The sequence below is a fragment of the Oryza brachyantha genome, chromosome 7, assembly GCF_000231095.2.
Source record: "Oryza brachyantha chromosome 7, ObraRS2, whole genome shotgun sequence".
Lineage (NCBI taxonomy): Eukaryota > Viridiplantae > Streptophyta > Magnoliopsida > Poales > Poaceae > Oryza > Oryza brachyantha.
Window position 1 is genome coordinate 3371542 of NC_023169.2, and position 26795 is coordinate 3398336.

General features: G+C 39.9%; 3 protein-coding genes across 3 annotated transcripts; 1 reads left to right on the top strand and 2 right to left on the bottom strand.

Moving 5' to 3' along the window:
• Positions 1-1673: 1673 nt before the first annotated feature.
• On the bottom strand, positions 1674-11910 carry LOC102717358. Its single transcript, XM_040525859.1, has 5 exons — positions 11905-11910; positions 11703-11765; positions 3609-3715; positions 3262-3510; positions 1674-2937 (listed from the first exon to the last, which is right to left on the bottom strand). Exons 1-5 carry the CDS (start codon positions 11908-11910, stop codon positions 1674-1676), a joined length of 1689 nt encoding a protein of 562 aa, XP_040381793.1.
• Positions 11911-13823: 1913 nt separating this feature from the next.
• LOC102708814 (cytochrome P450 87A3-like) lies at positions 13824-17877 on the top strand. The gene is made up of 9 exons (XM_015839540.2): positions 13824-13915; positions 14543-14867; positions 15563-15709; positions 15980-16231; positions 16463-16552; positions 16657-16735; positions 17046-17152; positions 17295-17422; positions 17528-17877. Exons 1-9 carry the CDS (start codon positions 13824-13826, stop codon positions 17616-17618), a joined length of 1311 nt encoding a protein of 436 aa, XP_015695026.2. The 3' UTR covers positions 17619-17877.
• Positions 17878-18230: 353 nt separating this feature from the next.
• On the bottom strand, positions 18231-19537 carry LOC121055045 (F-box/kelch-repeat protein At2g43445-like). The gene has a single exon (XM_040526451.1). The coding sequence runs from the start codon at positions 19374-19376 to the stop codon at positions 18231-18233; it is 1146 nt and encodes a 381-aa protein (XP_040382385.1). The 5' UTR covers positions 19377-19537.
• Positions 19538-26795: the final 7258 nt, after the last annotated feature.

Sequence of the window (26795 nt, forward strand, 5' to 3'; positions counted from 1 at the left end):
ATATGGAGATATGTAGTAATCTATTGTGTTGTTCAAAGTAATCAGATAGGGAAAGGTACTCACAATGACATCCTTTGTGTTCTCATTAAAACCTGACTTGCTACTGCAGTGGGTGTCCTTGAAAATATCAATCGCAGTTGGTGGCACATCCTTAAATTTGGTTTGCTTCTGAAATTACATACAAGTAGAAAAGTAAATAACTAAAAGCATGTTTTTTTTTGAAGAAGTTAACTAAAAGCATGTGAAAAGATAAATGAATAATAGCAGCTCAAAAATCCAATTTAATGCCCTTAGTCTAGAGATGAACCGAGCAAATCATTATTGACAATGAACACATCATTTATGGAGGGCAACAGCTGTAGGCGACAAAAGCTGGCTGCATTATTGCCGCCAAGCTGAACAATAGCAGCCACTAATGACCAAAACAAGGAAAACATAGAACACTAAACTGATGTCTTCTGAAATATTGTCAAAATCACCCACATGCAGGACCTTGTTGGCTGGGATAAAATCACCCATATCGTAAATATGGGTGATTTTAGCCGAGACGCCACCAAAGCACAATTCTGTAAATTAAACAATAGTTCTGAATATTCTACCCACTCAAGACATACAAGTTACTAGTGGACATTCTGGACATATACAAGCTCCTATATCATCAACTAAAAATCACAAAAGTTTGTAGAGATGCAACGGTTTATCTTACCATGACATAGCATTGTGCAACATAGCTCCGAGATCCTGTCATCTGGTGGTATTGAACTAACTCACGGCTATCTTTGTTTTTTATACATTTTTCCTATAGAAAGACAAACATTAGTGGATAGACAATTCATATTCTGTAAGGCAACATTTATGATAGATATTAAGGAAAGATATACCTTATGCTTTGGGGTAGACCACATGTCCACGAGTTGTTTCCACTCACTGTCAGTCATAGAGCTTAGCGGCGAAGTTGTTCTAACTTCATTTGCTGGTATACCATTGAAATATTTCTTCTTTAGCTTGTATCTCATCTGCCGCTATCCTTTTTTGAGCAAATCAGAAAATGCATCTTTCACTGGATTAGCATCTGCGTTGATTGTGAATTGACTCTGGACAAGAGCATGAACATATCATTAAATAGCATTCAAATGATACCCTGGGAGTGTGCAGCAACAACGAGCAACAAATAGTATAAACAAATGTCAACTCTAGATTATGCAGCACTATATTGAACCAAGGTCTCTAAAATAATTCTATCTGCAAGGTCACAATGCAGTACATATTTTTATTTTCAAGTTGTATAGAACATTCTTGGTGGATTTTGGATCGAGGTGATGATAAATGCACATATGTTCTTTTAGGAGCTATAACATAACAAGCTAGGTTCCTAATTGGCAATGATCTAAGCCAGTACTTCGAGCAAATAGTCAAACACTCAGCGGCAACATATGCTTCTGCAATGGACCCTTCAGGCCTTGCCATGTTCCTCATAAACCGTTTCAATGTTAATAACCTTCTTTCTACTGGGTACATCCATCCATATTGTACTGGACCTATAAGAATTGCCTCTTCAGGTAAATGGATAGCTAGGTGTAGCATCACATCAAAGAAAGAAGGAGGAAATATTTTCTCAAGCTTGCACAAAATGATTGGGATGTCAGCTTTTAGTCTTTCCAACACATCTAACTTCAAAGTTTTTGCACATAGTTGCTAAAAAAATTACCTAATTCAGCAAGTGCTTCGTATATGTCCTTGGGCATGATTCCTCGTACAGCAGTAGGTATAATCCTTTGAAGAAGAATATGACAATCATGAGTTTTCAATCCTTGGAGGTTGCATCCATCTGCAGTAACACATGTTGCTAAGTTGGAAGCATATACATCTGGAAATTTTACACTCTTCAAAAAATCACAAAAATCAGCCTTCTGTGTTTTAGTCATCGTGTAAGGGGCATGAGGAGCACTATATGAATCTCCATCATGGATCAAGTGTAAATGCTTCCTAATACCCATATCTTCCAAATCAAGCCTAGAATTTGTATTGTCCTTTGACTTCCCAGCCATGCCTAGAAATGTACCAAGGATGTACTCACATATATTTTTCTCAATGTGCATCACATCAAGATTATGCCACAGCTTCAAACTCGACCAAAATGGCAAATCCCACAAACATAACCTTCGCTTCCAACATTGGCCCTCCTTGTTCCGCTTTCTTTTTTTGCTTTCAGGATGCTTTCCTGGTCTGACATCCTTGACCCTCTCCAGTTGCTCCATCAGCTCATCCGTCGTAAATTTCTCTGGCTTCTCACGATTTTCAACATTACCGTCAAACACCTTGCTTCTCCTCAATGGATGGTCCCTAGCAAGGAAACGCCGATGGCCAATGTAACATATCTTATTCCTTATCCTTTTGGAGCAAGGGTTTTTATCACAATGCACACATGCATAATAACCTCTTGTGACTCTTCCTGACAATATGCTTAAACCAGGACAATCATGAATGCACCATATTATAGCAGCATGTAGATCAAACTTCTTCTTAGTAAGTGCATCAATATTAGGGACGCCTTTCCAAAGCTCTAGCAACTCCTCAATAAGTGGCTCTAAGAAGACATCAATGTCCTTTCCTGGGCATTCTCGACCAGGAATAAGCAGGCCCATGATAAAGTTTGATTGCTCTACACATTCCCAAGGAGGAAAATTGTACGGGATAAGAAACACTGGCCACATGCTATACGAGGAGCTCATTTTACCAAATGGATTGAAACCATCAGTAGCAAGGCCAAGTCTGATGTTCCTTGCATCTTCTGCAAACCATCCATACTTTTTGTCAAAGTCTTTCCATGACTCACCATCAGCTGGATGGCTCAGCTCATTCTCCAACGGTTTTCTCTTCAACTTGTGCCATTGCACCTCCTCTGCCATTCTTTTGGAAGAAAAAATTCTCTTCAGCCTAGGAATCAATGGAAAATATCGCAAAACCTTCTCAGGAATCTTCTTTCTTGCACCATTGTATTTCCATCTTGATGCACCACAAATCGGACAAACATCATTTTTTTCTAAATTCTTCCAAAATAGAACACAATTATTCGGGCACACATGGATTGAATTGTATCCAAGCCCCAATGCACGGATAAGTCACTTTGCTTCCTCGTATGATGCAAGAATAGAGCAATTTGGGAATGATGATGACAACAACTTTAGCAGCACTGTGAATGCAACATTAGAAATTCGGTAAAATGACTTGATATGAAGTAACTTCACCACAGAAGAAAACCTTGTGCAAGGACCACTAGGGTACAGTTCTTGCTTCATCTCTTCTAATTGAATTGCAAACATAGACTTTTTCCCTTGACCTTCTTCTTCAGCTGTGTACAACTCCTCTACTATACCATGAATTCCATCATCAGGATCATCTTCCTCATCCACATTCATGTCAGAATCCTCATTGAGACTAGTATGCTCATCAACATGGTCATCAATTTCATGTGTTACAACATCCAATGGTTCTCCATGGTGTATCCATCTAGTGTAAGTTGTAGCCACCCATGAATATGCAAGTGATCATGCACATGTCCTTTAAATTGGCGAACCCGATTCAAACAACGATGGCATGGACACAACATCTCTTCATCATCACCAAATCTCTCAGAAACAAAGGTCATGAATTCATTCACCCCATCCATGTATTCATTGCTAAACCTCTTACTATTGATCCAAGATCTATCCATCTGCACAAAATCGTGAGATACACTTGCTCAAAAAAATTTACATATATATGATACTTGACCAAAATTATCAAACATGTGACATGACATCATTTATATGCAATCTGTACACAATAGTTGAGCATTGTTTTATCTCCAATAATGGGTCAAATAAATTTACATGAATCTTTTTTATTCAGGTAACACATACTCTTTATATATTTCTATTTAACAAACAAACACTAAGATTTTTTATATCAAAAATTGGCAGCCGATGATTTTTATTCGGTTATTTGATTTGGACAGGTCTGGCGGAATGCTTTTATTCTTCTACCTAATTGAATTCGGTTGTACCATGAACTATTATCCTGCGATCGGTGGCAACAAAGATACAAATTGGTATTACCATGAACTATTGTCATGTGATTGGCGCAAATAAGTAAACAACTACTACTAAGCACTAAGATGCAAGACTGTACCTTTCTTGCAGGCTAGCACTTTGAGGAGAACAAATCACGGCTTCTTGACGCGCTGCTGGCAACGCTGGACGGCCTGCTCACTAAGCCACTGCACAGCCGCGTGCTGCTCCGGTCGAGGCTGGTTGCGTGCTGCTCCGCTCAAGGCTGGCCGCGCCACCTCGCCCGCCCAGCGCGCCGCCGGCCGCGCCGCTCCCCTCGCTTCTCCAGCCGCGCCACTGGATCCCTCGCTGCCCGCACCCGCAAAACCGCTGCCCCACGCTCCGGTGAGGACCCCGGCAGCACTTGACAAAGACGGGAGCACCACGACGCTCCGGTGACGCTCCTAGCATTGATGGAGGAGCCACACAGCGGCGGCGGAGGCATAGATTGGAATCGTGATGGGAAGGTTGGAGGCCTGTATCAAGTTTAGCTCAGTGGTCTGCACATCGCCCCTGTATCAGGAGTTTGTGGGTTTGACTCCCACTGCCCAAAATTTTTTTAGAAATTTGGCTAGCGACTGCTCGCACTGGTTGGCCCATTTTGGGCGACGCGGCTGTTGGGCTTTGGCCCATGTATGCGTGCAGCTAGGCGGTTCATTACACACAATAGGCCCAGTTACAATGGAAAAAACAGATTATTAAAAAAATGAAAAAAAAATGATGTGGCAGTAAATAATCTGTGACACACAAATAGGTCTTATGACATAGCAAATATTGTCATTGGATGATGTTAGACTAGCTATATGACATTTATTGTGACACACAACTTTTTATTGTCATTAAGTTCAAATGCCTGAAATAAAATGTCATAAATTAAATGATATAGTGACATTATGACATGTGTCATATTAAATACGTCAAAAAGCCACACATATCTTGTAGTGGACTCTTCGTCTTATTTAAAAATTTTTTTGCAGTTAATATTTTTATTCTTACTAGATGATAAAACATGAATAGTGTTTTATACATGACTAATTTTTTTAAGTTTTTGTGCAAATTTTTCAAATAAGACGAATGGTCAATCGTTGCACACGGAAAAACTAAAAATGAGGTTATTATAGGACGGAGGTACTAGTTTTAAAAGAAAGATGTTTGCATATATCACCGGTGATAAAGGTACTAAGCCTCTGTATAGTTCCCAAAGACTTTTTCCAAAAACATCACATCAAATCTTTACACTTAAATAAAGCATTAAATATACATAAACACTAAAACTAATTACGGAGTTATAGGGGAAATCGCGACATGAATCTTTTGAGCCTAATTGATACATGATTAGTTATAAGCGCTACAGTAACCAACATGTGCTAATGACGGATTAATTAGACTCAAAAGATCCGGCTTGCGGTTTATAGGCAGAATCTAAAATTTGTTTGTAGTTAAACTACGTTTAATACTTTAAATATGTGACCGTACACGTTAATATGACCTTCCTCCTAAAAATTTTTAGAAACTAAACATGGCCTAATATAATATCAGGGATCCAAACCCCTCGTCGCCGGAGTCAATGATGTTGTCTTTCCTGTTATGGCCACAGCTTAGCTGCCAGCTTTATCAGTAAAATTTGATGCTCATTTCGATTTCTTTTATTTTATGCCATTGACTTTTAAATCTACGTTTGATCGTTCATCTTATTCAAAACTTTTGTCGACGAGTGCTTAATCCAATCTGACGATATAAATCCAGTCAACCAGATTAATCGGACTAAACCAAGGCAGAATCAAGTTAAATAAATTCATATCGACAGATCGAATAAAGAACTCGTGAGGTCACTACTTCAAACCAAGGACGAAATAAAGCAACAACAAGCCTCAGATAGGTCGTCAACCAGCTAGGCAGCAGATCAAACTAATTCGAGATAGTCCTATTCTAGCCGATTGACGGGTTGACGAACACGAACTACATTGCGAAACTGACAAACTTCGCGTCGAGAGCTCGCTCTGTCGAAAATGCTGAAGGCTGAGGCCTGAGAGCTTGAGTTGCCATAGGGCAGATCAGTTCAATGTTATAGGCCGCGTTCAGTAGGAGGGAGGAGGTGAGTTAGTTATTCGGCACGGAAAACGTAGTAGTAGATTAGTATATGATTAATTAATTATTAAAAATATAAAATAGTTTAATATGATTCTTTAAAATAACTTTCCTATAGAAATTTTTTGTAAAAAACATTGTTTAGCAGTTCAGAAAGCGTGTGCGTGGAAAATGATATGAATAATCTGTTGTCCAAATGGTAACCCTTTGTATTTGACTTTTTTTTTATTATTTCTAATTTGCTCTCTAGTTCGTTTGTTTGGTCAAATCGCATGGCTGTCCCGATTCGGCCATGCACGTTTTGTGCTCGAGGCATAGAAAGTCCACACCGGAGCAAGTTGAATGTCCAGGATTTATAGTACGAGTGGTCTCACTTAGGGATGTCAATTCTACCCGTGGGTTCGAGTCTCCGACGGATACCCACTTCTACGGGTACAGGGTGGGGTATGAATTTTGACTCGCGGGTAACTGGGTCCGGGGCCCCACATATGGGTGGATGAGGGGCTGGAAACTGAGTCCTACCCGCGGGGATCCGAGGGGGTATATTGGACTATAATCCCTTAAATTACAACCCACAAAATATGCAAAAGACTAATCCTAAGCCGGCGAGGAGCAATGTACAGAAGCCGATGAGTGATGGATCTTGATTATTGTGTATTCCAACTCATGGATCATGCATGAAATATTCAATTTTTGTTCAAGCTAAATATATCATTGTCTTTTATTTATTGTGTTGATTGAAGTGAGATATTACTCAATGCGGGTGAACGGATCACCCGGTCATGGTACGGGGATTGAATTCTACCCGTTTCTCCGATCGGGTCCAGGTTCAGGTATACAATTCGGGTGGCGGGTTTGGGTCCCTTCCTTTTCAACCTGCCCCCGACCTGCCCCGTTGCCATCCCTAGTCTCACTCACGGTTCTATTTATTATGGAGGGAATCGAAACTGCTCCTCCACGGTAGTGTGATTATCGGACATAATCGCATAAAAACAGTATGAATTTGAATATAAAATCTTAATAAAATCATCACGGTTTTAAAGGGAATACCGTGTGATAGGGCACGATAATCGATAATCGCGTGGTTTGTTCCAATTATCGCCGTGGTTTTGGTAAAACCAATAATCCCTATGTTTTTTTCAATATTGATAATCACGGTTTTGTAAAAAAAATTGGCACAATACATCGCAATTATGACTATATATCTCCATGATTTTTCTGGAATTTTCTTTCACTATTTTTGAATTCTCACGATATTTACCGAACCACAATTTACCATTATCGTGCCCTGGCGATATAACCGATTAAATCGATAAAAGTGACGATTATCGCGATTTTGCAAACCTTGCCCACCACTCTCACTTAGGTATTTTTTTAAATGCTATGAATATAACATGTGGTATATAATAATGCAAGTATAAAGTTGATCCATAGTGTATCTATTTGCATAGGTTAATAAATGATGCTTTGCTCTTTTTCTTTCTTCACATCATCGCATGAGCTATTTTTCTCTTCACTTGCATATGCAATATTTTGCACAGACGAATGACTTAAATCTGCCTATAAATGATGTGGCCACGCTAGCTTGCCCCATGGATAGTTCTAGATATTTACGTAGGCGGACAACTTGGCTATCCGCCAACGGTTGTGTTCTTTTAAACAGATTTTTTGTCTAACTTTTACACGGATGCTTCCGAACTATTAAATAATGTATTTTAAAAAAAATTTATATAAATGTTAATCATCTCATATTTTTAAAATAGATTTTCAACTATATAACTTATGTCATGAAATAGCTATAAAAAAGTCATATAATCATTCACTATTCATCTTCATCTAACAAAAAACGCAACTTCACACCACACGCGACAATAATGTTTGGAAGTTTAGAAATTCATTTGATGTCCGGTTGAGGTGAACGCAATATCACGGTAATACTTACTATATATATGTCCTTCAATTTGGTTATGTTTATTGTTCTTTAAAATAATGCCACCATTAATAGAGTCAATCACTAATTAATGCTGTGTTGCATAATATTTAACCTCACTTCTTACAAATCATGGCATTGTTGAGTGTCCATGTTAATTTAAGTATTTAAAGAAAATATTGACCTAACCAAACTAAAGTACATGTAGTAAGGGTGTAGCAAGTATCGTTACGAAACTTCCGTTTCATGATGCAAGACTTTCAAACTTTGCCTAAATTCATATGGATGCTAATGATTTTAGACATATATAAATTACATACATTTATCAAGTAATAAATTTAGACCAGACTAAAAAATCTTACGGTATAACATGGAACGGAGGTAGTATTTATTGTCCTCAGTCGAACATGCGGGCCTTTAGAACAGTGGCCCACGAAAAAAGATGGGATCACGTGACAGTAGCACAAAACATTCATCTCGATCCATATGTTAGCAAGACATATGATAATTGCCTCTGGTTCCACATCAGAAGAATACTGCAGTAATCACAAAATGATATTCTTAAAATAGCAACTAAACAATCACATAAATTAAAACCTGAGCGTGCTTGATACTGACCGGGCTACTACATACCGAAATTAATTAATTAGCGACATCGACCCACTCGTCATAATCAGGATACAAGTAGTACCAATTTTTTATACTAATTAATTACTAGTTCCAACTGGGCCATGTCTTAGGGGCTGTTCGGGACAAGCCTATCAAATATTTGGACACTTGTTATAAATAGTAAACGTAAATTATTAATAAAATTTATCTATAATCTTAGACTAATTTGCGAGACGAATCTAATGAGCTTAATTAATCCATAATTAGCCTAAGTGATGCTAATGTAAACATTTGCTAATTATAGATTAATTAGGCTCAAAAAATTCATCTCATGGATTAGCTCTCATTTATGAAATTAGTTTTTTTATTAGTCTATATTTAATATTTCAAATTAGTATCTAAACATCCGATTTAACATGGGGCTAAAAAGTTTAGCCCCATCTAAAAACCCTTAGATTCTTCTCTACCTCGGCCACGGTGGCTACCGCCGCTGTCATCTCGTGGATTAGCCTAAGTGATGCTAATGTAAATATTTACTAATTATGAATTAATTAGGCTAAAAAATTCATCTCGTGGATTAACTCTCATTTATGAAATTAGTTTTTTATTAGTCTATATTTAATACTTCAAATTAGTGTCTAAACATCCGATTTAACATGGGGCTAAAAAGTTTAGCCCCATCTAAAAAACCCTTAGATTCTTCTCTACCTCGGCCGCGGTGGCTACCGCCGCTGTCATCCTCGTTGGATTTGCATCCTCTATCACTATAGCACATGCTATTATAGTCAAACATATATTTTTAAACTACGCACGTGCTATTATAGTTAAACATATACCTTAAAAAAAGTTTACATATATCGCCGGTGATAATGGTACTAATATAATATCAGGGATCTAAACCCCTCGTTGCTAGTGTCAGTGATGTTGTCCTTCATGTTATGGCCAGAGCTTAGCTGCCAGCTTTATCAGTAAGGCCTCTGTTTAGTTCCTAAAAATTTTCCAAAAACATTACATCTAATCTTTAGACATTTAAATAGAGCATTAAACATAGATGAAATGAAATACTAATCGCACAGTTACGTGAGAAATCATGAGACGAATCTTTTAAGCCTAATTAGTCTATGATTAGCCATAAGTGCTACAGTAACCAATATGCGCTAATGATGGATTAATTAGGCTCAAAAGATTCGTCTCTTAGTTTCTAGGCGAGCCATGAAATTCGTTTTTTCATTCGTGTCCAAAAACCCCTTCCGATATCCGGTCGTGACACCCAAAAATTTTCATTTCCCGCAACTAAACACCCCTAAAATTTGATGCTCATTTCAATTTCTTTTATTTAAGTATTGACTTTTAAATCTAAGTTTGACTGTTCGTCTTATTCAATTTTTTAAAAAAATATGCAAAACTAATAGTCATTTTTAAAATTCTTTAGTAATAAGTAAAATCACAATAAAATATTTAATAATTATATATTTTTTAAATAAGACGAATGATCGAATCAAGATAAAAGGTCAAATATCGTCAAAAAGAAAAAAATGAGGGAGTATATGTTGAGCAACACACGTCATACGAAATTCATATTGTGCTGGGTTGGTTACCTGGTGCGTCCATGTTCCTAGCTAGAGTATGTAGGTTCAAATACTTCGAAGAGAAGCTCAGCTTGTGTAAATTTTTTTTCTAAGATACTACAGACTCTGTTTCATATTATAAAAATTTCTATGCTTATTTAAATTCATCAATTAATAGATGTATATAATTTATATATATATCTAGATTCATCAGTATCTATATATAAATCTAGATAAGATCAGAATATCTTACATTAAAAAACGGAGGGAGTAGTATTCAATATATAGTTGGTTCCCTTGGTGATTATCTGCCTGCTTCTCGTCCCCATATCTCCTCCTCTAAAAATTCTTCGATATTTATTAGTTTAAAGTGAGTTTTAAAATTATTAAATCGGTCGCTACAAACTGTTATTGAGACTCTGAACTAGGTACACGTCATTTTTTAAAATTATGAATTTTATAATTATTGAATTAGAATAAAAAAATAACTTGAGAATCCATACTCAACCTGATCACCTGGTACTCTTTATTTTTAATTTAGGCCTTGTTTAGATCCTAAATTTTTTTCCAAAAACATCACATCAAATTTTTAGACACCTAAATAAAGCATTAAACATAGATGAATCAAAAAACTAATTGTACAGTTATGGAAGAAATCGCGAGACAAATCTTTTGAGCCTAACTAGGACATAATTAGTTATAAATGCTACAGTAACCAACATGTGCTAATGACGGATTAATTAGGCTTAAAAGATTCGTCTTGCGGTTTCTAGGCTAGCCGTGAAATTCGTTTTTTCATTCGTGCCCAAAAACCCATTCCGACATCCGGTCAAACATTTGACATGACACTTTGCTCAAAAATTTTCTCAATCTAAACACCACCTTAATTTCACAAAACCCATTTTGGGTTGCAAAATCATAGACGAATATTTGATAGATGGATGCTCATGATTTTACTTTTCTTAATTAACATGTGAAATTTAACGTGCTTTTGCATACACAGATATATTTATATATATAGATGGGAGCTTCGAGAATCTCTAGCATCTGAAGGTACAATAAATTAAGACGAAGTGGTAGTCAACAAGCATGTTGCAATAAAAACAAAAACTATATATTAATTTCATCTTCCATGACGTTCTTCCATCAACGAGCATGTTGCAAGATATTAACACAGGTGGTAGTCAGCTTAGCTAGCAAGTTGCATGCAAGCTCGAGGCCGTGAAGTCATCTGTATCGATTTTATTGCAAATATATGTACATTTGCATGATGTAGCCAATAGCCATGCAGATGCAACATGTGCAACTAGGTTAGGTTAGGTTTTGGCCGTGGCAAATTAACCCAGCTGAAAACATCATGGGGTCAGTTCCATTAAACGACATAATCATCTTTAAAGACCTTAATCACTGTTTGCTTACCACAGAATATAGTGACACGTTGTAGTCATCTGGATCCCCCTGCCAATCAGGATCAGTATATCCCTGCAATTGAAAATTATGACAATGAAAACATAAAGAATAATCCATAGTCCCTTTGACATAATGCAAAATTTATCCAACTAAATTTGTTCCCTACCAATTGATCACCTCTACTTATGCAAAAATCAAATTGATCTACTACCTGCATGAGAGGACATTAGAGTTGGATTAGGTCGTTTTTCTTATCATTCTTCGTGCTTCTTTTCTCTTCGTTATTTTTCCATAAGAGAAGTAGAGATAGTATACCTTTATATCTCCGCAGGCGCTACCCTAAGATCACCTCACGATCTCATTCCAACTCTTCTAGTCGATCGAGCGATTAGGTTTTAGTTTTGGTACCCTCCTCCCAGGGGTGGAGCTAAAGCAACAAAGGGGTGGTTTCCCAGGCACCCAGTCCAAAAAACCTTTTAATTAGATTTTATGTATTTTCATCATATATGCATCTCTCTTAATCCAAACTCAGGCACATATAGTAGTTTTAACTCAGTTTAAAATACTAAAGCTAAAGGTAAGTAAGTGGCACATTTCTATGTTTTGTTCTAGCTTTGTCCCTGTCTCCTCTGTTTTTGTCTATTTACAACACTGGTGGGAGTTGGGATGCATCTCATAAATAATTCAGTTTGATTCTAACTACAAACTCTTTCTTATCTTTATCTCCTATTTCAACATTATCTCTTATATTCTCTCTTCTATCTCTTATTTCTTGTCCAACCAACACAGTCAACCACAACCGTGCCGTTCTTCCAAAGACAAGTACCGTGGTACTCACTCAACTACTACATCCGTTTCATAACGTAAGATATTTGACTTTTTTTTACAACGTTTGACCATTCGTCTTATTTAAAAATTTAGTACAAATATAAAAAATAATAAGTCATGCTTAAAGTTCTTTTGATAATAAAAGTAAGTCACAAGCAAATAAATAAATGATATTTTCATAATTTTTAAATAAAACAAATAGTCAAATATTATATAAAAAAAGTCAAACAACTTACGTTATGAAATGGAGGGAGTATAACATTGCATGCAGGCTTGGAGGCCTTAATTGAAATCATTTTGTATATATTTTTATTGCAATTGTACCACTTGTACCTACCACTCAACTAGATTGTTGTCGTGGAACACGTGCATGCGGATTGAATCCAAATAAATGAATTGAATCCACTCAAAAGTAGGTAAGAGCGGGACCTGGATAGCTAGGTACGTAGACATTTGATTCTCACCACATAAAACACGATTTAGATACAATCTACTGATCTCCTCCCCTTTCAAAGTTCATTTTTCAGTTTCTAAATACAATCTCTGCCTCTTCGTCTTATTTGATTTTTTTACGACATATTTATATTGTTATTAGATGATAAAATATGAATAATATTTTACATGCGATTAATGTTTTTGAGTTTTTCTTACAAATTTTATAAATAATACAGACGGCCAAATGCTGAACATAGAAATCGAAAAATGAATTTTCTTTATGAGACGGATGTAGTGGCTAGTTGAGTCTTGAGTGGTGGATGCAAGGGTATACATATATACTCTTCAAAGCAAGCCCATCAATTTAGAAAAGTCAAACAGCATATTTGTAAATAGAAAATAATTTTGAATAGAACTTTTGTATATTTATTCTTAGCGATCTAAAAATAAACTTCGGTAAAAAAAACTCAATGTTAACTCCAAATTTAAAGTTAAAAATTTAAATGGTATATAAGTACAAGCAGAACCGAAAAGATGGAGGTGAAAATAGATATATATGACTTCAGGGTTCAAGCATGCATGCAACTTGCATTAAATAAATTCAGGTACTTAGCTATGCATGTTTCGTTTGCTATATATAATCCAGCTATATACATTCTCTCAACGTGTAGCAGTGCAAACTGGAAGATTTGTTCCATAGTGGGATTACTAGCTAGTTAGCTATAGCGCATGGAGAAGAGCAATATTTTGCTATGGCCACATTCATACATAGCTCTCTGTGCTGGTACACTAATCATGGGATGGTTAGTTCACTGGGTATACAGATGGACGAACCCTCCATGCAATGGGAGGCTTCCTCCTGGCTCCATGGGCTTCCCTGTTGTTGGTGAGACATTGCAGTTCTTCAAAGCAAGCCCATCAATTGACATGCCAAGCTACTACAAGAGCAGACTGGAGAGGTTAGAGATCTACTCTATCTATTTTTTGAATGTATCATGCGGTTGATTTTGGATTTAATGTTCGACCATTCGTTTTTTAAAAGAATTTACCATAAATATGTGAAAATATATGTCGTACTTAAAAGTATTTTTAATGATGAAACAAAGTCACAACACAATAATGATACTTGCATATCTTTTTCAATAACATGAATGGTTGAACATCGTGTAATTCAATAGCTCAGCTCGTATATTTAAAAACAGATGCAGTAACAGTTTATATTTCGACCGCGTTCATTCATACCGACTAATAAGCCGGATTCTCTCTTTTTCACAAGCACGTTTCCTAAGCTGTTAAACGGTATGTGTTTTGCAAAAATTTTCTATAGAAAGAAATATTTTAGAAAAATCATATCAATCCATTGTTATTTTTTTTGTAATTAATAACTAATATGTTAATCTCATGCTATGCTCTCTGCGCCGGTTACCTACCCAACCCAAGAACGCAGCGGCCTTACTTTGCAACAAAGACCACAACAATATGTTGACATGAACAAAGCAATACACCCAATTTTAGACCATGATAATGGTCGATCTGGGACCGATTGAACTGATCAGTTTTTTCTTTAATGCAATGGTCATCATCAGGTATGGGCCTCTCTTCAAGACCAGCCTGGTAGGGCAGCCCCTGGTGATCTCCCTGGACCCAGAGGTGAACAGGTTCGTGTTCCAGCAGGAGGGCAAGCTGTTCCGGAGCTGGTACCCGGAGACCGCCAACCGGATCTTCGGCAAGAGGAGCCTCACCACGTACAGCGGCGCCTTTCACAGGTTCATCCGCAGCGTTTCGGCCAGGCTCTTCGGGCCTGAAAACCTGAAGGAATCGCTCCTCCCTGAGCTGGAGAGCTCCATGAGGGAGAGCTTCGCGTCATGGGCGACTCAACCCAGCGTTGAGGTGCGGGAGGGCATATCTGACGTAAGTTTCTATATACTCGAAGATGCATTTATTCAATTAATTCCACACTGAAGTGTATGTGATAGTAGTTTGATATATATGGCTTGTAGTAGGCTAAGTCTGTGTTATTTTTCTGGATGAAGACTAAAGATTATCTATCTCTTTTTTTAGCTGTTTAATAATAGTATGAATGATAGAATTAACTGCTATAAAGTTAAAAATCTGCTTTAGAAAGATATGATTATGAACTTCTGTATATATATATTTTTTTTAATAAATATTACCGTGAACAGTTCAGGAAACTTGCGTGTAAAAACTGAGGAAAAAACTAAAAAAAAGGTTGGGCAAAAGAACATCGTGCAAGTGTCACAGATAGAGCTCTTTTATCGCCTTGACATATTTTTTATGTAAAAACTTAAAAACCACCAAATACTATATATCTAAAGGTACCAAAATTTTACACTAAAATTTTTTTTTTACTATCGTTAAGATGGCACCTTAATGTACCATATTTTGTATTTTGTAGTGTAAGTATCAAAATTTTACAATAAAATGGTACCTCTATATGCTTTCTCAAATACCATAAAATTTCTCTTACACTGAACTTAAGGATGATAAAGTTTCTCTTACAGATAAAGAATGCACTATAACAGTGTTGAGGTCTCATCTCTGCCTACCATCTTGTTGATGCTTTACTAATGGTTTGTATTTTGCAGATGATCTTCGACCTCGTAGCGAAGAAGATGATTAGCCTCAACGTCGCCCAGTCAAGAGAATTGAGAAAGAACTTTAACGAGTTCTTCCAGGGGATGGTTTCTTTCCCAATATATTTCCCAGGGACATCTTTCTACAGATGCATGCAGGTATATATTTATTGATCAATTTTATGGTCCTTAAGAAGGTACCGATAGGCACCGAAATTTTAGTGTAAAATTTAAGGTACCTACATGTACTAAATTTTATATTAAGATTTTAGTTTCTCTCGGTACCTACTACTCAAGTACCGTAAAATTTCTCATATTTATTTGGTCCGAGCCAGCTTGATCAGGACATATTCATTCACTTTATGATCCTGGAATTTATAGTTATTCATGTTATATATCCTGGTTAATTTTATTGATTCCCTAATGAAGGGTAGAAGAAATGTGCGGAACACACTGGCTAATTTGATGAAGGAGAGGCTAAGTGCACCTGGAAAAAAGCATGGCGACCTTGTTGACCTGATTGTTCAAGATCTACAGGGCGAAAAGCCAGTGATTGATGAAAATTTTGCAATAGATGCACTTGCTGCTATCTTGTTTACGAGCTATGCAACACTATCATCGACGTTGACCGTGGCTTTGAAGTTCCTCACCGACAATCCTAAAATTGTTGAAGAGCTCAAGGTCTGTAATTTGAGCACTTACTTTTATCGTAGTTTATTTTGGGTTTTATCGTAGTTTATTTTTCAGCACTTACTTTTATATTATTAAGAATACATACACAATTTTTTATTTATAAATTATTTTTTGTTAACAAATATGTCATCTTGGATTTTTCAAAAAAAAACAGACAATGAGGGCGTAAGGTAGAATTCAGGGGTTTAAATGTACTAATCCCACAAGGCACCATTGCAGGAGGAGCACGAAACCATACTAAAGAAACGAGAGGGTGTGACCTCCGGGTTCACATGGGAGGAGTACAAGTCCTTAAAATTCACTACGCAGGTTATTTTACTTAAATATGTATGCTTATATTTGAAGGATCATTGGTGCCACCATGCATGATGCTTTTGTTAATTTGAGATTGACCTTGTTTGTTTTACCTGAAGGTTATGAATGAAATTACTCGAATTAGTAATGTTGCACCTGGAGTTTTCAGGAAAACACTAACAGACGTCCAAGTCAACGGTAAAAAATATTATGCATAGCCTACTATTACTATCACTGTATTTATATTTTTATAGATGACGTCGTTAGATTTTTATTATATATTTGACCACTCGTCATATTCAAAAACTTAGATAATTATAAGTTGTATTGTTGTGATTCGATTTATTACTAAATGTATTATGATTATAACTTCAATTTCCATATTTTTTTGAATAAAACGTTTTTTAAACTTGCACCAAAAAGTCAACAACATTAAATATAGAGGGAGTACTATTCACGATACATCTGGCTACATGATTGTTTATTAGAATATTTGGTTTTTCTACAGGTTATACAATTCCATCCGGTTGGTTAGTCATGATTAGCCCCATGGCAGTTCATCTAAACCCGAAACTGTTCGAGAATCCACTCAAATTCGATCCATGGAGGTGGACGGTTAGTGCAAGACATTTCAAGCACCCCCATTCTTGACTACTCATAAGGCTGAATTGTGAAATTCTTCTTCTTCACTTGGGCAGCATCCTGCATCATAATGTTTCTATCTGACTAACTAAACCCAAATGGCAAATCAATACAGGAGGAGAAAAGAAGCTCTCTGCTGAAGAACTACATGCCATTTGGAGGAGGCATCAGGCTGTGTCTGGGTGCAGACTTCAGCAAGCTTTTCATCTCTCTCTTCCTTCACATCTTGGTGACAGAGTACAGGTACAATGCACATGCTGATCTTCATTTGCTGATCATTAACCTACATTGATTTGTAACTCAGTTTTCATCTTTTTGCCGGGTGAACGAACTCACTCTGGATTTCAGATGGAACGAGATCGAAGGAGGGGAAGTAGTGCGCATCTCAGAGATTATGTTTCCTCAAGGCTATCACATCCAGCTAGTTCCCCGGACTTAAACACGGCAGCTGTTCATGTGTTCCATGGCTGTAAATCTGTAATAATGATCAGGGTGTGAATCCTTGTTGCAAACATGGAAGTGTAAAATCACCCAGTTAATTAGTATCTATGTCTGTCAAGAAGTGTGTGTTATTCGAATAACATAGGCATGAAGAAACTAGGGCATCTAGAGCTTCCTTCAGGCTTCAGCCTTAGGACCCTAGCCAACCCTTACAAATGCATTTCATATTTTTCATAATGGTCATCTTCTATTTATATGTGCAAATTTGGATTACCAAGTATTGTTCGATTTAAGTTTGGTATGTTTTTTTTCGTATTTGCAAAAGAATTAATCCTAGGGCATCATCCTTTGATCAAAACATGAAGCCCATGAAAAAGTTATGAATGTATGGCTTCTCCTCAACGTCCAACCCATGGAGATCTATATATCTATCTTAGTCTTTTGCTTCTGCTTCTGCTTATAAACTAAAATTTAAATTTTAAACCTTAAATCTAGAGTTAAATTTATTTTTTTTTCATCGTAGCTTAGTTCTTAGCCCTTACTTTTATATCGCCAAGAACACATATAAAAAAATCTTATTCATAATTATTTTTTATTTATAAATGCGTCCTTAGGATCGCCTTATTTCATTTTCAACAACACTACCTGAACCCAACAGACATTCCCTGTACACACCAACCTCAACACACTCACCAACACCCAAATCTCTATCTCTGCATCTCCCAGTCTCCAGGTCGTACACGATCACCCTCCCATGGGGCCGCGCGCACAGCACGATCCTCCTCTCGTCCAGCACCAGCAGCGGGTGCGCGCAGAAATCTCTCGGCGAAAGCTCAACCTGGATCGTGTACTCCCTCACCCAGATTTCTTCCTCGGAGTCGGCGAGGAACCAAAGATCCATTCTTGACCATGGCTGGTGCTGCGATCGGTGGCGGTGGGCTATCACCAGGAAGCCCTTCAGCTCGGTCAAGCTCAGCAATGGCGGCCGCGGATCCGGATCGGCGTCTTGCTGGAGGTTGGGTGTTGGTCCATGGAGGAGCGGCCTCCACTGCTCGGTGTCGAGGTCGAACGAAGCGATGGAGCCCGTGTGCTCGGAGGGGGGGGGGTGCGTTTGGAGCGCCAAGAAGTGCACCACGCCGGCGACGACGGCCATGCCGGTGCCGGCGAGGTGGGACGGCGGGGGCTGCCTGGCCGTCCACCTCGCGGCGGCGCCGAGGGTGAGGACCTCGACGGCCTGCTCGTCGCGCTGGTCCGGCGAGAAGCGGACGACGCGGAGCACCTTGTACTCGCCGGTGGACGAGGCGCGGCCGAACGCGTACGCGGCGGCGTGGAACCTCTCCTCGGCCCGCCACCCCTGCCATGGCTTGTTCTCCTCGGCGACGTCGAGCGGCAGGACGGCGGCCGCGTCGCCGGTGGCCGGGTGGAGGACGCGCGCCCTCGCGTCCGTCCCGACGACGCAGGCCAGGTCGCCGCACGTGAGCAGCTCGACGACGCCCTCCTCCACGCGCGTCCGCCGCACGACGTCGCCCGCGAGGCTGAGGATATCCACGTGGCCGGACCTGTCCCTGCGGCGGTACGGGGCGCCGGCGACTAGCAGCGGGCCCGAGCGCGCCGCGTGCGCCGCGACGAAGCGCGGGTCGGAGAGCGCGGCGCGCCACCGCCGGCACACGGCGCGGAAGCGGACGGCCGCCTTGAGCGGGAGGCGCAGCAAGACCTCGCGCACCATGTCCTCCGGTAGCGCCATGGCCACGCCCATGCCGCGCCGCGTCGCTCCCTCCCTCCTGCACACTGTGGCCGGCGTCTCGTCGGCGGCGGCGGCTCCATCGCTGCCGGGATTCGCCGCCGATGGGATTGCGATCTGTTCACGAGAACGGAACGAGTCCAACAACAGAAGAGCTAAATTCAATTAAGGTGACGTATGTGGTAAATTTGTAGAGATAAAATCGGAAACCAATACCAGTATACCATCGCATTGGTTGTTGTTGTAGATTTTTTTTTTAGACAATTGCAAATCCGACCTACTTTGAACGCGAACTACGGATTTAACCTACTTTTTCAGTTTTACAGATTTGACCCTCTTTTTAAAAAATAAAGCAGCTGAGTGACCCTGTTCCGTGGAGATCATTTAATACCGTTAAATAAAGGGCGACGATTGATTTGTCCTTGCTCTTTTGACCTATATTAACTTTTAGGAAATATTTATTCAGAAATATTAGAACAAATATTAAAATATATGTTGTGGTATTTGGTATTTATTTTATAGATTTGAGGCGATATATAATTTCAAATTTGACAAATTTGAACTTAAGTTAATTAAATTTAAATTTGATATATATATATATTTAAATATGATAAATTTGAACTTAAATTAATATAATTCTTAATTTGGTATTTATTTGATAGAATTGAGATTAATTTGAAATTTGACGCGGTGAGGTACGTGAAGGAGCTGCAGGAGAAGCTCAGCGAGCTCGAAGACCAGAACGGCCGCAGCGTCGACTCGCCGGTGCTCGTCAAGAAGCCGTGCATCGCCGCCGAAGCATCGAATGACCGCCCGTGGCGCAGGCAGCCGCGGCCAGCGGCGGCAGCAGGGCCAAGAGCTTGCTGTCGGAGATCGAGGCGAAGATCTCGCCCTGGGACGACGACGCCGCCTCCTCGCCCCGGCCCGACGCCGCTGCCGTCACGCCGCCTCCTCCCCCGCCCTCCGCCGCCTCCTCGCCCTGGGACGACGCCGCCGTCGCCACACCGCCTCCTCCCCCGTCCTCCGCTGCTTCCTCGTCCTGGGACGACGCCGCCGCCGCCGCCTCCCCCGGCCGGACGCCGCCGCCGCCACCTCCTTCACCCGGCCCGCGCCGTCTCCCTCGGCCTGCCGTCGCCGCCTCCTCCTCCCTAGCGACCGTCGCCGTCTAACCCAGCCCGAGGCCGCCACCGACGCCTTCTCCCCCCAGTCCGACGTCGCCGCCGCTGTCTCCTCCGGTCCTCCCCCAGCCCAACGCCGCTTCCGCCGCCTCCTCCCCCCAGCCCGAGACGTTGCCTCTGCCACACGAGCCCGCCGTTGTTGCCGCCTCCACGCCCTAGCCCGACGCCGTCTCCTTGCCGTGCCCCGACGCCTCCGAGCCCGTATGAGCTATCAGTGTGTGTGAGAGATAGAGCGCATGGGCAATATAGTCCATTCATAATTAAAATTTATTTATTTTATTTTATTTACCTTAAACCTAACGGCATATATCAACGGGGTCGGTCAGACGACTGTTTCGTTTTAAAAAAAGATGGTCAAATCTGCAAAACTAGAAAAGAAGGGTCATAGTTAGCCTTGTAGGTAGGGTAGATATGTAATTATCACTTTATTTTTTTTTTGCCCAAAAAATTTTGAAAACAAAAAACTTTTTCCACCCGTGGTTTTTTTGCCCAAAAAATTTTGAAAACAAAAAAGGGTAAGCGCTCGAAAAAACCTGAAACCATCAATCGATTTTACCAGATGTTGGATTAAAATTGAATGGTGATCAAGGAACCAAATGAAGTAGTCCGTGAGCGAATCTAATGTATAGGAAAATTGATTGGTGGATTATAAATTTTCAGCCATTGACAAATAACATATATGTATATTTTTATCATTTTGATTTTATATACATATTTTATTACTTTTTATCATCGTTTATTTTTCATCCTAGGCTTTTAGATCGCAAAAACACGTATATAAAAAAATTTAAAAAAATATTTTTGTTAAAAAATACCGTTTGGTTTTTTTCTTTGATAAGCGGAAAAATGAACCCCTTTCTTGTATAGACGAGGAATGTTTTTCTTTTTCCTTCCAAACGGAGACCATAAGCCTAATTTAGCCCATTTAAGTTAGCATGAATTCAAGTTAGAGTAAGGGCCTTCTTTTGTAACGTTAAGCAGCCTATATGGGCCTATTTGACATTGGGAGTTTTCCAGAACGTTCCACATTAAGCATATAGGCCATAGACACTAATTCTGATCCATGGAAAAAGTCTCTCGTGGTTGCTCGAACCCCACGGCGGCAGGGGCGACGACCACCTCTCCCGCCGCCTGTCCGCTCCCCCTGCCTCGCCGCCGCCCAAGTCGCCGCCGGCAAGCTGGCCAGCCGCAATGACAGTGGCGGCAGGGCTCTCTCCCTCTCCCATAGGCGCCCGGAAGGGGGAACCGGGGTGGCCATGGCAGAGGGGACGCACGGCGGCACGAGGCGGCGCGCGGCTGAGCAAGGCGGTAAGCGGCGGCGCACGACGGCAGGTCTGAGCGCAGCGGAGCAAGGCGACGCGTGGCGGAAAGGCGGCGCACGGCGGAGCAAGGCGTCGTGCTAGCGCACGGCGGTGCGCGCGAAGAGGCCGGAGGGGTGCACGGCCGCCTTGTGCAGCTTCTCCACCTCCGACCTCTTTTGACCTGGTAGCCGTGCCGCAGACAGCGGCGGCGGAAGTGGAGGACCCCACGCTGCCGGTCTACGACGATAGCGACACCGAGACGGAGCGGCCGGTGGATTGCTTGGCGGCGGCGGCGCGGTGGTAGAGTGACCGAAGCGCGTAGTCCCACCGACACAGCCCCGCCTGGTCCTTGAGTGCCTCCGTCACCACGAACAAGATGCCTTCTTGCTCAGCGACGAGGCCCGGAGGAGGCACGACGGCAGTAGTGGCCAAAGGCGGGCGGGGGCGAGGTCGCGCTTGGCCGGTGGCTGCAGATCTAAGCGTGGTGGCTACAGATATGAGCATGACGGCTGGGGGCAAGGCCGCTCTTTGCCAGATTCGATTGTGTCGGCGCGTGGGTGCAGGATGCCAGGACATCATAAGTGACAGGTGTTGACCGGGGGTGTGCGGCTAATTGTGCAAGGCTGGGTGGAACTCGCGGGTGAAAGTCATGGTCGGTTTTAACCGATCTTACGACGACGACGCCTTTACCTTTTTTGGAGGCGTCGTTTTTAGCATCTTCCCCAACCTCCCTTGCATCGTTCGGGTAGCCTAGGTTGTTCGATGAGGCTCTCTCTACCCTAGCCCATCCCTATCTCTAGCAAAAATCAACTAGCAAAAATTTAGCTTAAAATCAAACACATCAACTAGCAAAAATCTATCAACCAGCCGTGAAGCCGACCGAGAGGGAGAGGGGGGCAGCAACTGGCTGGGATCGTTTCCAAAGGTCAAAATTTAGCTTAAAAGTATATGTGGTTAGGATGCTAAAAGTTTGGGAGTACTTTTGGACATCCATTTGAGTGTGTCTTCAGTCTATAATACCAAAATTTAATTTTAGAAACTCATATTAGCCTCTTGTTGGAGATGCTCTAATATTTACGGAGCTTCTTACTATCATTTAAAATAGTACATCAAGATACCATATTTAATATAAAAAAACTTGGTACCAATATTTGCGATGTATCAAATAGTCAAACAAAGACCCAAAACACAGCCGTCTCGGACGAAAAAAAAAACAGGGGCAGCATGTCACATGATGGAGAAGTGAAACATCACAAATTACGTACAAAACAGACGACTAGTCCTTGATTAACTCGACTAAACCATAGTACTTACTAATTAACCCAAACACTATCTATCGCCATCTCCACACTCCTAACAGCACACCACCCTAGACTCCGCGGGCTTCCGGCCGGCGCGCGCCGGCGCGCGCCGGCGGTGGCGCGGCGGCGGCGACGTGCCGTCCTTCGCTCGCCTGTTGCTACGGGGGCGCGGCTTCTCCTGCCGCTGGAGGTGGCGCCGCGCGCCGTCGGCGAAGAGCAGGTCGGAGAGCACGGCGGAGCGCCACGACCGGCGGGGCACGTTGCCGCCGCCGCGCGCCTCCGCGGCGATGGCGCCGGCCTCGCCGCGCCCCCGGAGGCGCTGCAGGACGGCGAGCAGCAGGTCCCTCGGGAGCGCGGCCAGCTGCTCGACGGCGGCGCTGCCAATGACGTCTCTCTCGTCGGCGGCGGCTGGGAGGGAGATGCGCGCCATTGTCGCGGCAGAGGTAGAGGCGATCAGAATTTGGCGGGAGACGCGTCCGAGAGGAGGAGAGGAGTTTATTTGCAACGATATTTTCTTCGTGTCCGTGATGGACTGAAACATTGGAGGCCCAGTAGTAATCTGAGATGGACTTCGCCACTACTTTGCTGGTTGCATTATAGTTTCGTTTTTGGAGGAATTTTAATTTAAGAAGAAAATCGCTAAAATTAATCCTTTATTGAAGCCAAAAATTTCAAACCGACTTCAGATAAGATTCGAACTCAGCAACTAAATTAATTACATGAACTCTTTAACAGACCAGCTTCTAAGGCAGCACTGGCGACAAATACATGCACTTGGACTCTGACACTTTGTTTACGTTTTACTTCTGTTTATAAGCTAAAATTTAGATTTTTAAAATTTAATTTAAGTTAATTTAAATACTTTTATAATAGTTTATTTTTTCGCTTTTGATTTTAAATTAATATGGATATATAAAAAATTTTTTACCAGTAAAATAAATTACAATTGCTAATAATAAGTTGATTTGTTTTTCTTAAAAAAGATGGGAGTCTTTGACTACTTGATAACATTTATTTCAGAATTCTCTAATTTGTCGAATCACCATATATATCAGCTAACTCATCCGATCGAAATTGGGGTTTGCATCACTGCATGCCTCGATCAGTCCCAGAATTATGGCTCAATTAATCGGCTTGTGGGCGACGAATTTGATGGGAGAATTTGCAAGTTGCAACCACTAGGAGATAGATGCCCTCTGACCTAATAACATTTGTTATTGATAACAAGACAGTTACATGCATTTAGGTGCCATCAAACGAATTTACTTTGCAATAGCGACTGTTTTCGATTCAAATAATTGAAGTGCATAATTCGACCAATTCCCATCAGGACGGTTGGGGCAATTGTGATCGCCTTTTGTGTTAATTTTTACATATACCCGTGCTTAGCTATGAATAAAAACATACTATAATTTTGCCTAGAATAAAAAATATAGTTTTCATAAAATGTGCTCCTTCATATAGTGAATATTTTGATTTATATATAACTATATATTTAGATTTGATTGTTTTTTAACATTAAGAAGCTTAACAAGAAACTTGAAAATGCATGCGCATTGCAATGGATTATTCAAAATAGACAAAAACATGTTGAGTCCTTATGGTTAAAAAATACTTATTAGTTGGTTCAAACAAGATTCTTCATGTAAAAGAACAAAAAGAAAAAGAGAGAATTCTCTTTATGCCACTAAAATTATACCCGGTTCCTTTTATGCCATGCAAAAAATCAAACTTCTCTCTATGACATTCACTTAATTTTTTTCTTCTTTATGTGTCACTGCTGTTAACTTTTCCATCCAACTCCGTTAACTTATTTTGCTTACGTTCATTTTATGGCACTACATGCCAAATGACCCGAAACATATAATTCAAAATTGATATTTTCGAATAAAATTTGAAATTAAGACAGCAGAATTAAAAATTGATATTTTTAATACAATTTGAAATTTGATATTTTTGGATAAATTTGAAATGACCCGCAACATAGAATTGAAAATTTGAAAACATCAATTTTCCTACTTTGAAGAGTACTAAAGAGCAATATTTGACCTCAGTCTCTAACTATCACAGCCTGAGTATCTTTTTTAAACCTTTTGAAAAATTCCTAAAACAAAAATGGTTTTAAATCTCTGAAAAAAATTAAACGAGTAAACAAAGTGACAGAAAATCTCCGAAAAATTCAAAGTAGGGAAATTGATATTTCTCAAATTTTCAATTCTATGTTGCGGGTCATTTCAAATTTATCCGAAAATATTAATTTTCAAATTTTACTCGAAAATATTAATTTTCAAATTTTATTCAAAAATATCAATTTTCAATTATGTTGTCTTAATTCCAAATTTTATTCAAAAATATCAATTTTCAATTTTATGTTTCGGGTCATTTGGCATGTAGTGGCATAAAAGGAACGTAAGCAAAAATAAGTTAACGGAGTTGGATGGAAAATTTAACAGCAGTGACATATAAGGAAGAAAAAATTAAGTAAATGACACAGAGGGAAGTTTGATTTTTGCATGGCATAAAAGAAACCGGGTATAATTTCAGTGGGATACAGGGAATTCGCTCAAAGAAAAAATGGTGTACTTAGATACAGATAGATGGCCCAATTTGAGTCAATGAAATGTTTTTTCAACGTGACAATGAAATAAACATTGATAATAGGAAATTTTTTGCTACAGGACATCATGATTTTGCAAAATTAGTTGGGAGACAATGGAGTTTTAGAGGAATACACCGTTGAAAGTTGAAAATTAGTTGTATGACACCGGGTCCTCTTTTTAAGTGCATCCATACTGACATGGGGAGATAGAACTAAAAATTAACATGGATGGACCAAAATGACCTCGCAAAGTCACAACGTCCTATGGCAAAACTTCACTACCTTGATAATAAGTTATGATGTACTTGAATCGAGGTGGAATAGAAAATTAAAAGGATGACACTCTCCTGTTCAATGCTCAAATCCTTACTTTCAGTTAACGTCATTCTCTCTTCTCCACGTCATCTCAATTATTTTTAGCCTTAGAATAATACATCAACGATGTAAATTGCATCTTTTCACATCGCCTCAAATGTTTTTGGTCTTTGGATGATTAATCAAGAGTATAAATTGTAGCTCTTCCTCCAAAAAACACTTAATACAATCCAACCATTTATAACCTATGGATAATTAATAAATGAAGAAAAACACATGAAAAAATCATATAATAGGTAAGAAATTTTTTTTGAATTTATATCTACTATATCATCGTATAGTTCTCCCACAGCAACGCGCGAGCTATCCATCTAGTGCATGTGATAGTTGATTACCTCATGGATCCATATGTCACCACCACTGGTCTCAGTATGTCTGTAACAATTGGCTATAACTAAGGTGGTAATAGTTAATGCTTAATGGCTATATAACTAAGGGGCAATTAAGGTGGGTCGTGTTAGGTCCCGCTAGACTTAAACTATTACTTCTTAGCTATCTCGTGAACTTACCTTTTCATATGAAAAATAAGTGTAACAGTAAAACATCAAAAGAGATATATATTTTATTGTTTGTGGCTATACCTTACAGGAAGTTATAAGAGACATGGATGCACCTCTAATTTTATCCATATAAATAACTTATTAATTAAGAGGTGACACATACAACATATTACCTCTACA

Bases quoted from the DNA above. Each gene is read 5' to 3' on its own strand.
- LOC102717358 (XM_040525859.1), bottom strand. The intron at 3,511-3,608 runs GTTGTGTCCATG...AACTTACACTAG, and splicing joins TTTGGTGATGATGAAGAGAT to ATGGATACACCATGGAGAAC. The intron at 2,938-3,261 runs GTTTTCTTCTGT...ATTGATTCCTAG, and splicing joins CCTAGTGGTCCTTGCACAAG to GCTGAAGAGAATTTTTTCTT.
- LOC121055045 (XM_040526451.1), bottom strand. From the start codon at position 19,376: ATGGGCGTGGCCATGGCGCTACCGGAGGACATGGTGCGCGAGGTCTTG.
- LOC102708814 (XM_015839540.2), top strand. From the start codon at position 13,824: ATGGGCTTCCCTGTTGTTGGTGAGACATTGCAGTTCTTCAAAGCAAGC. The intron at 13,916-14,542 runs GTTAGAGATCTA...GGTCATCATCAG, and splicing joins TACAAGAGCAGACTGGAGAG to GTATGGGCCTCTCTTCAAGA. The intron at 16,232-16,462 runs GTCTGTAATTTG...GCACCATTGCAG, and splicing joins AAATTGTTGAAGAGCTCAAG to GAGGAGCACGAAACCATACT.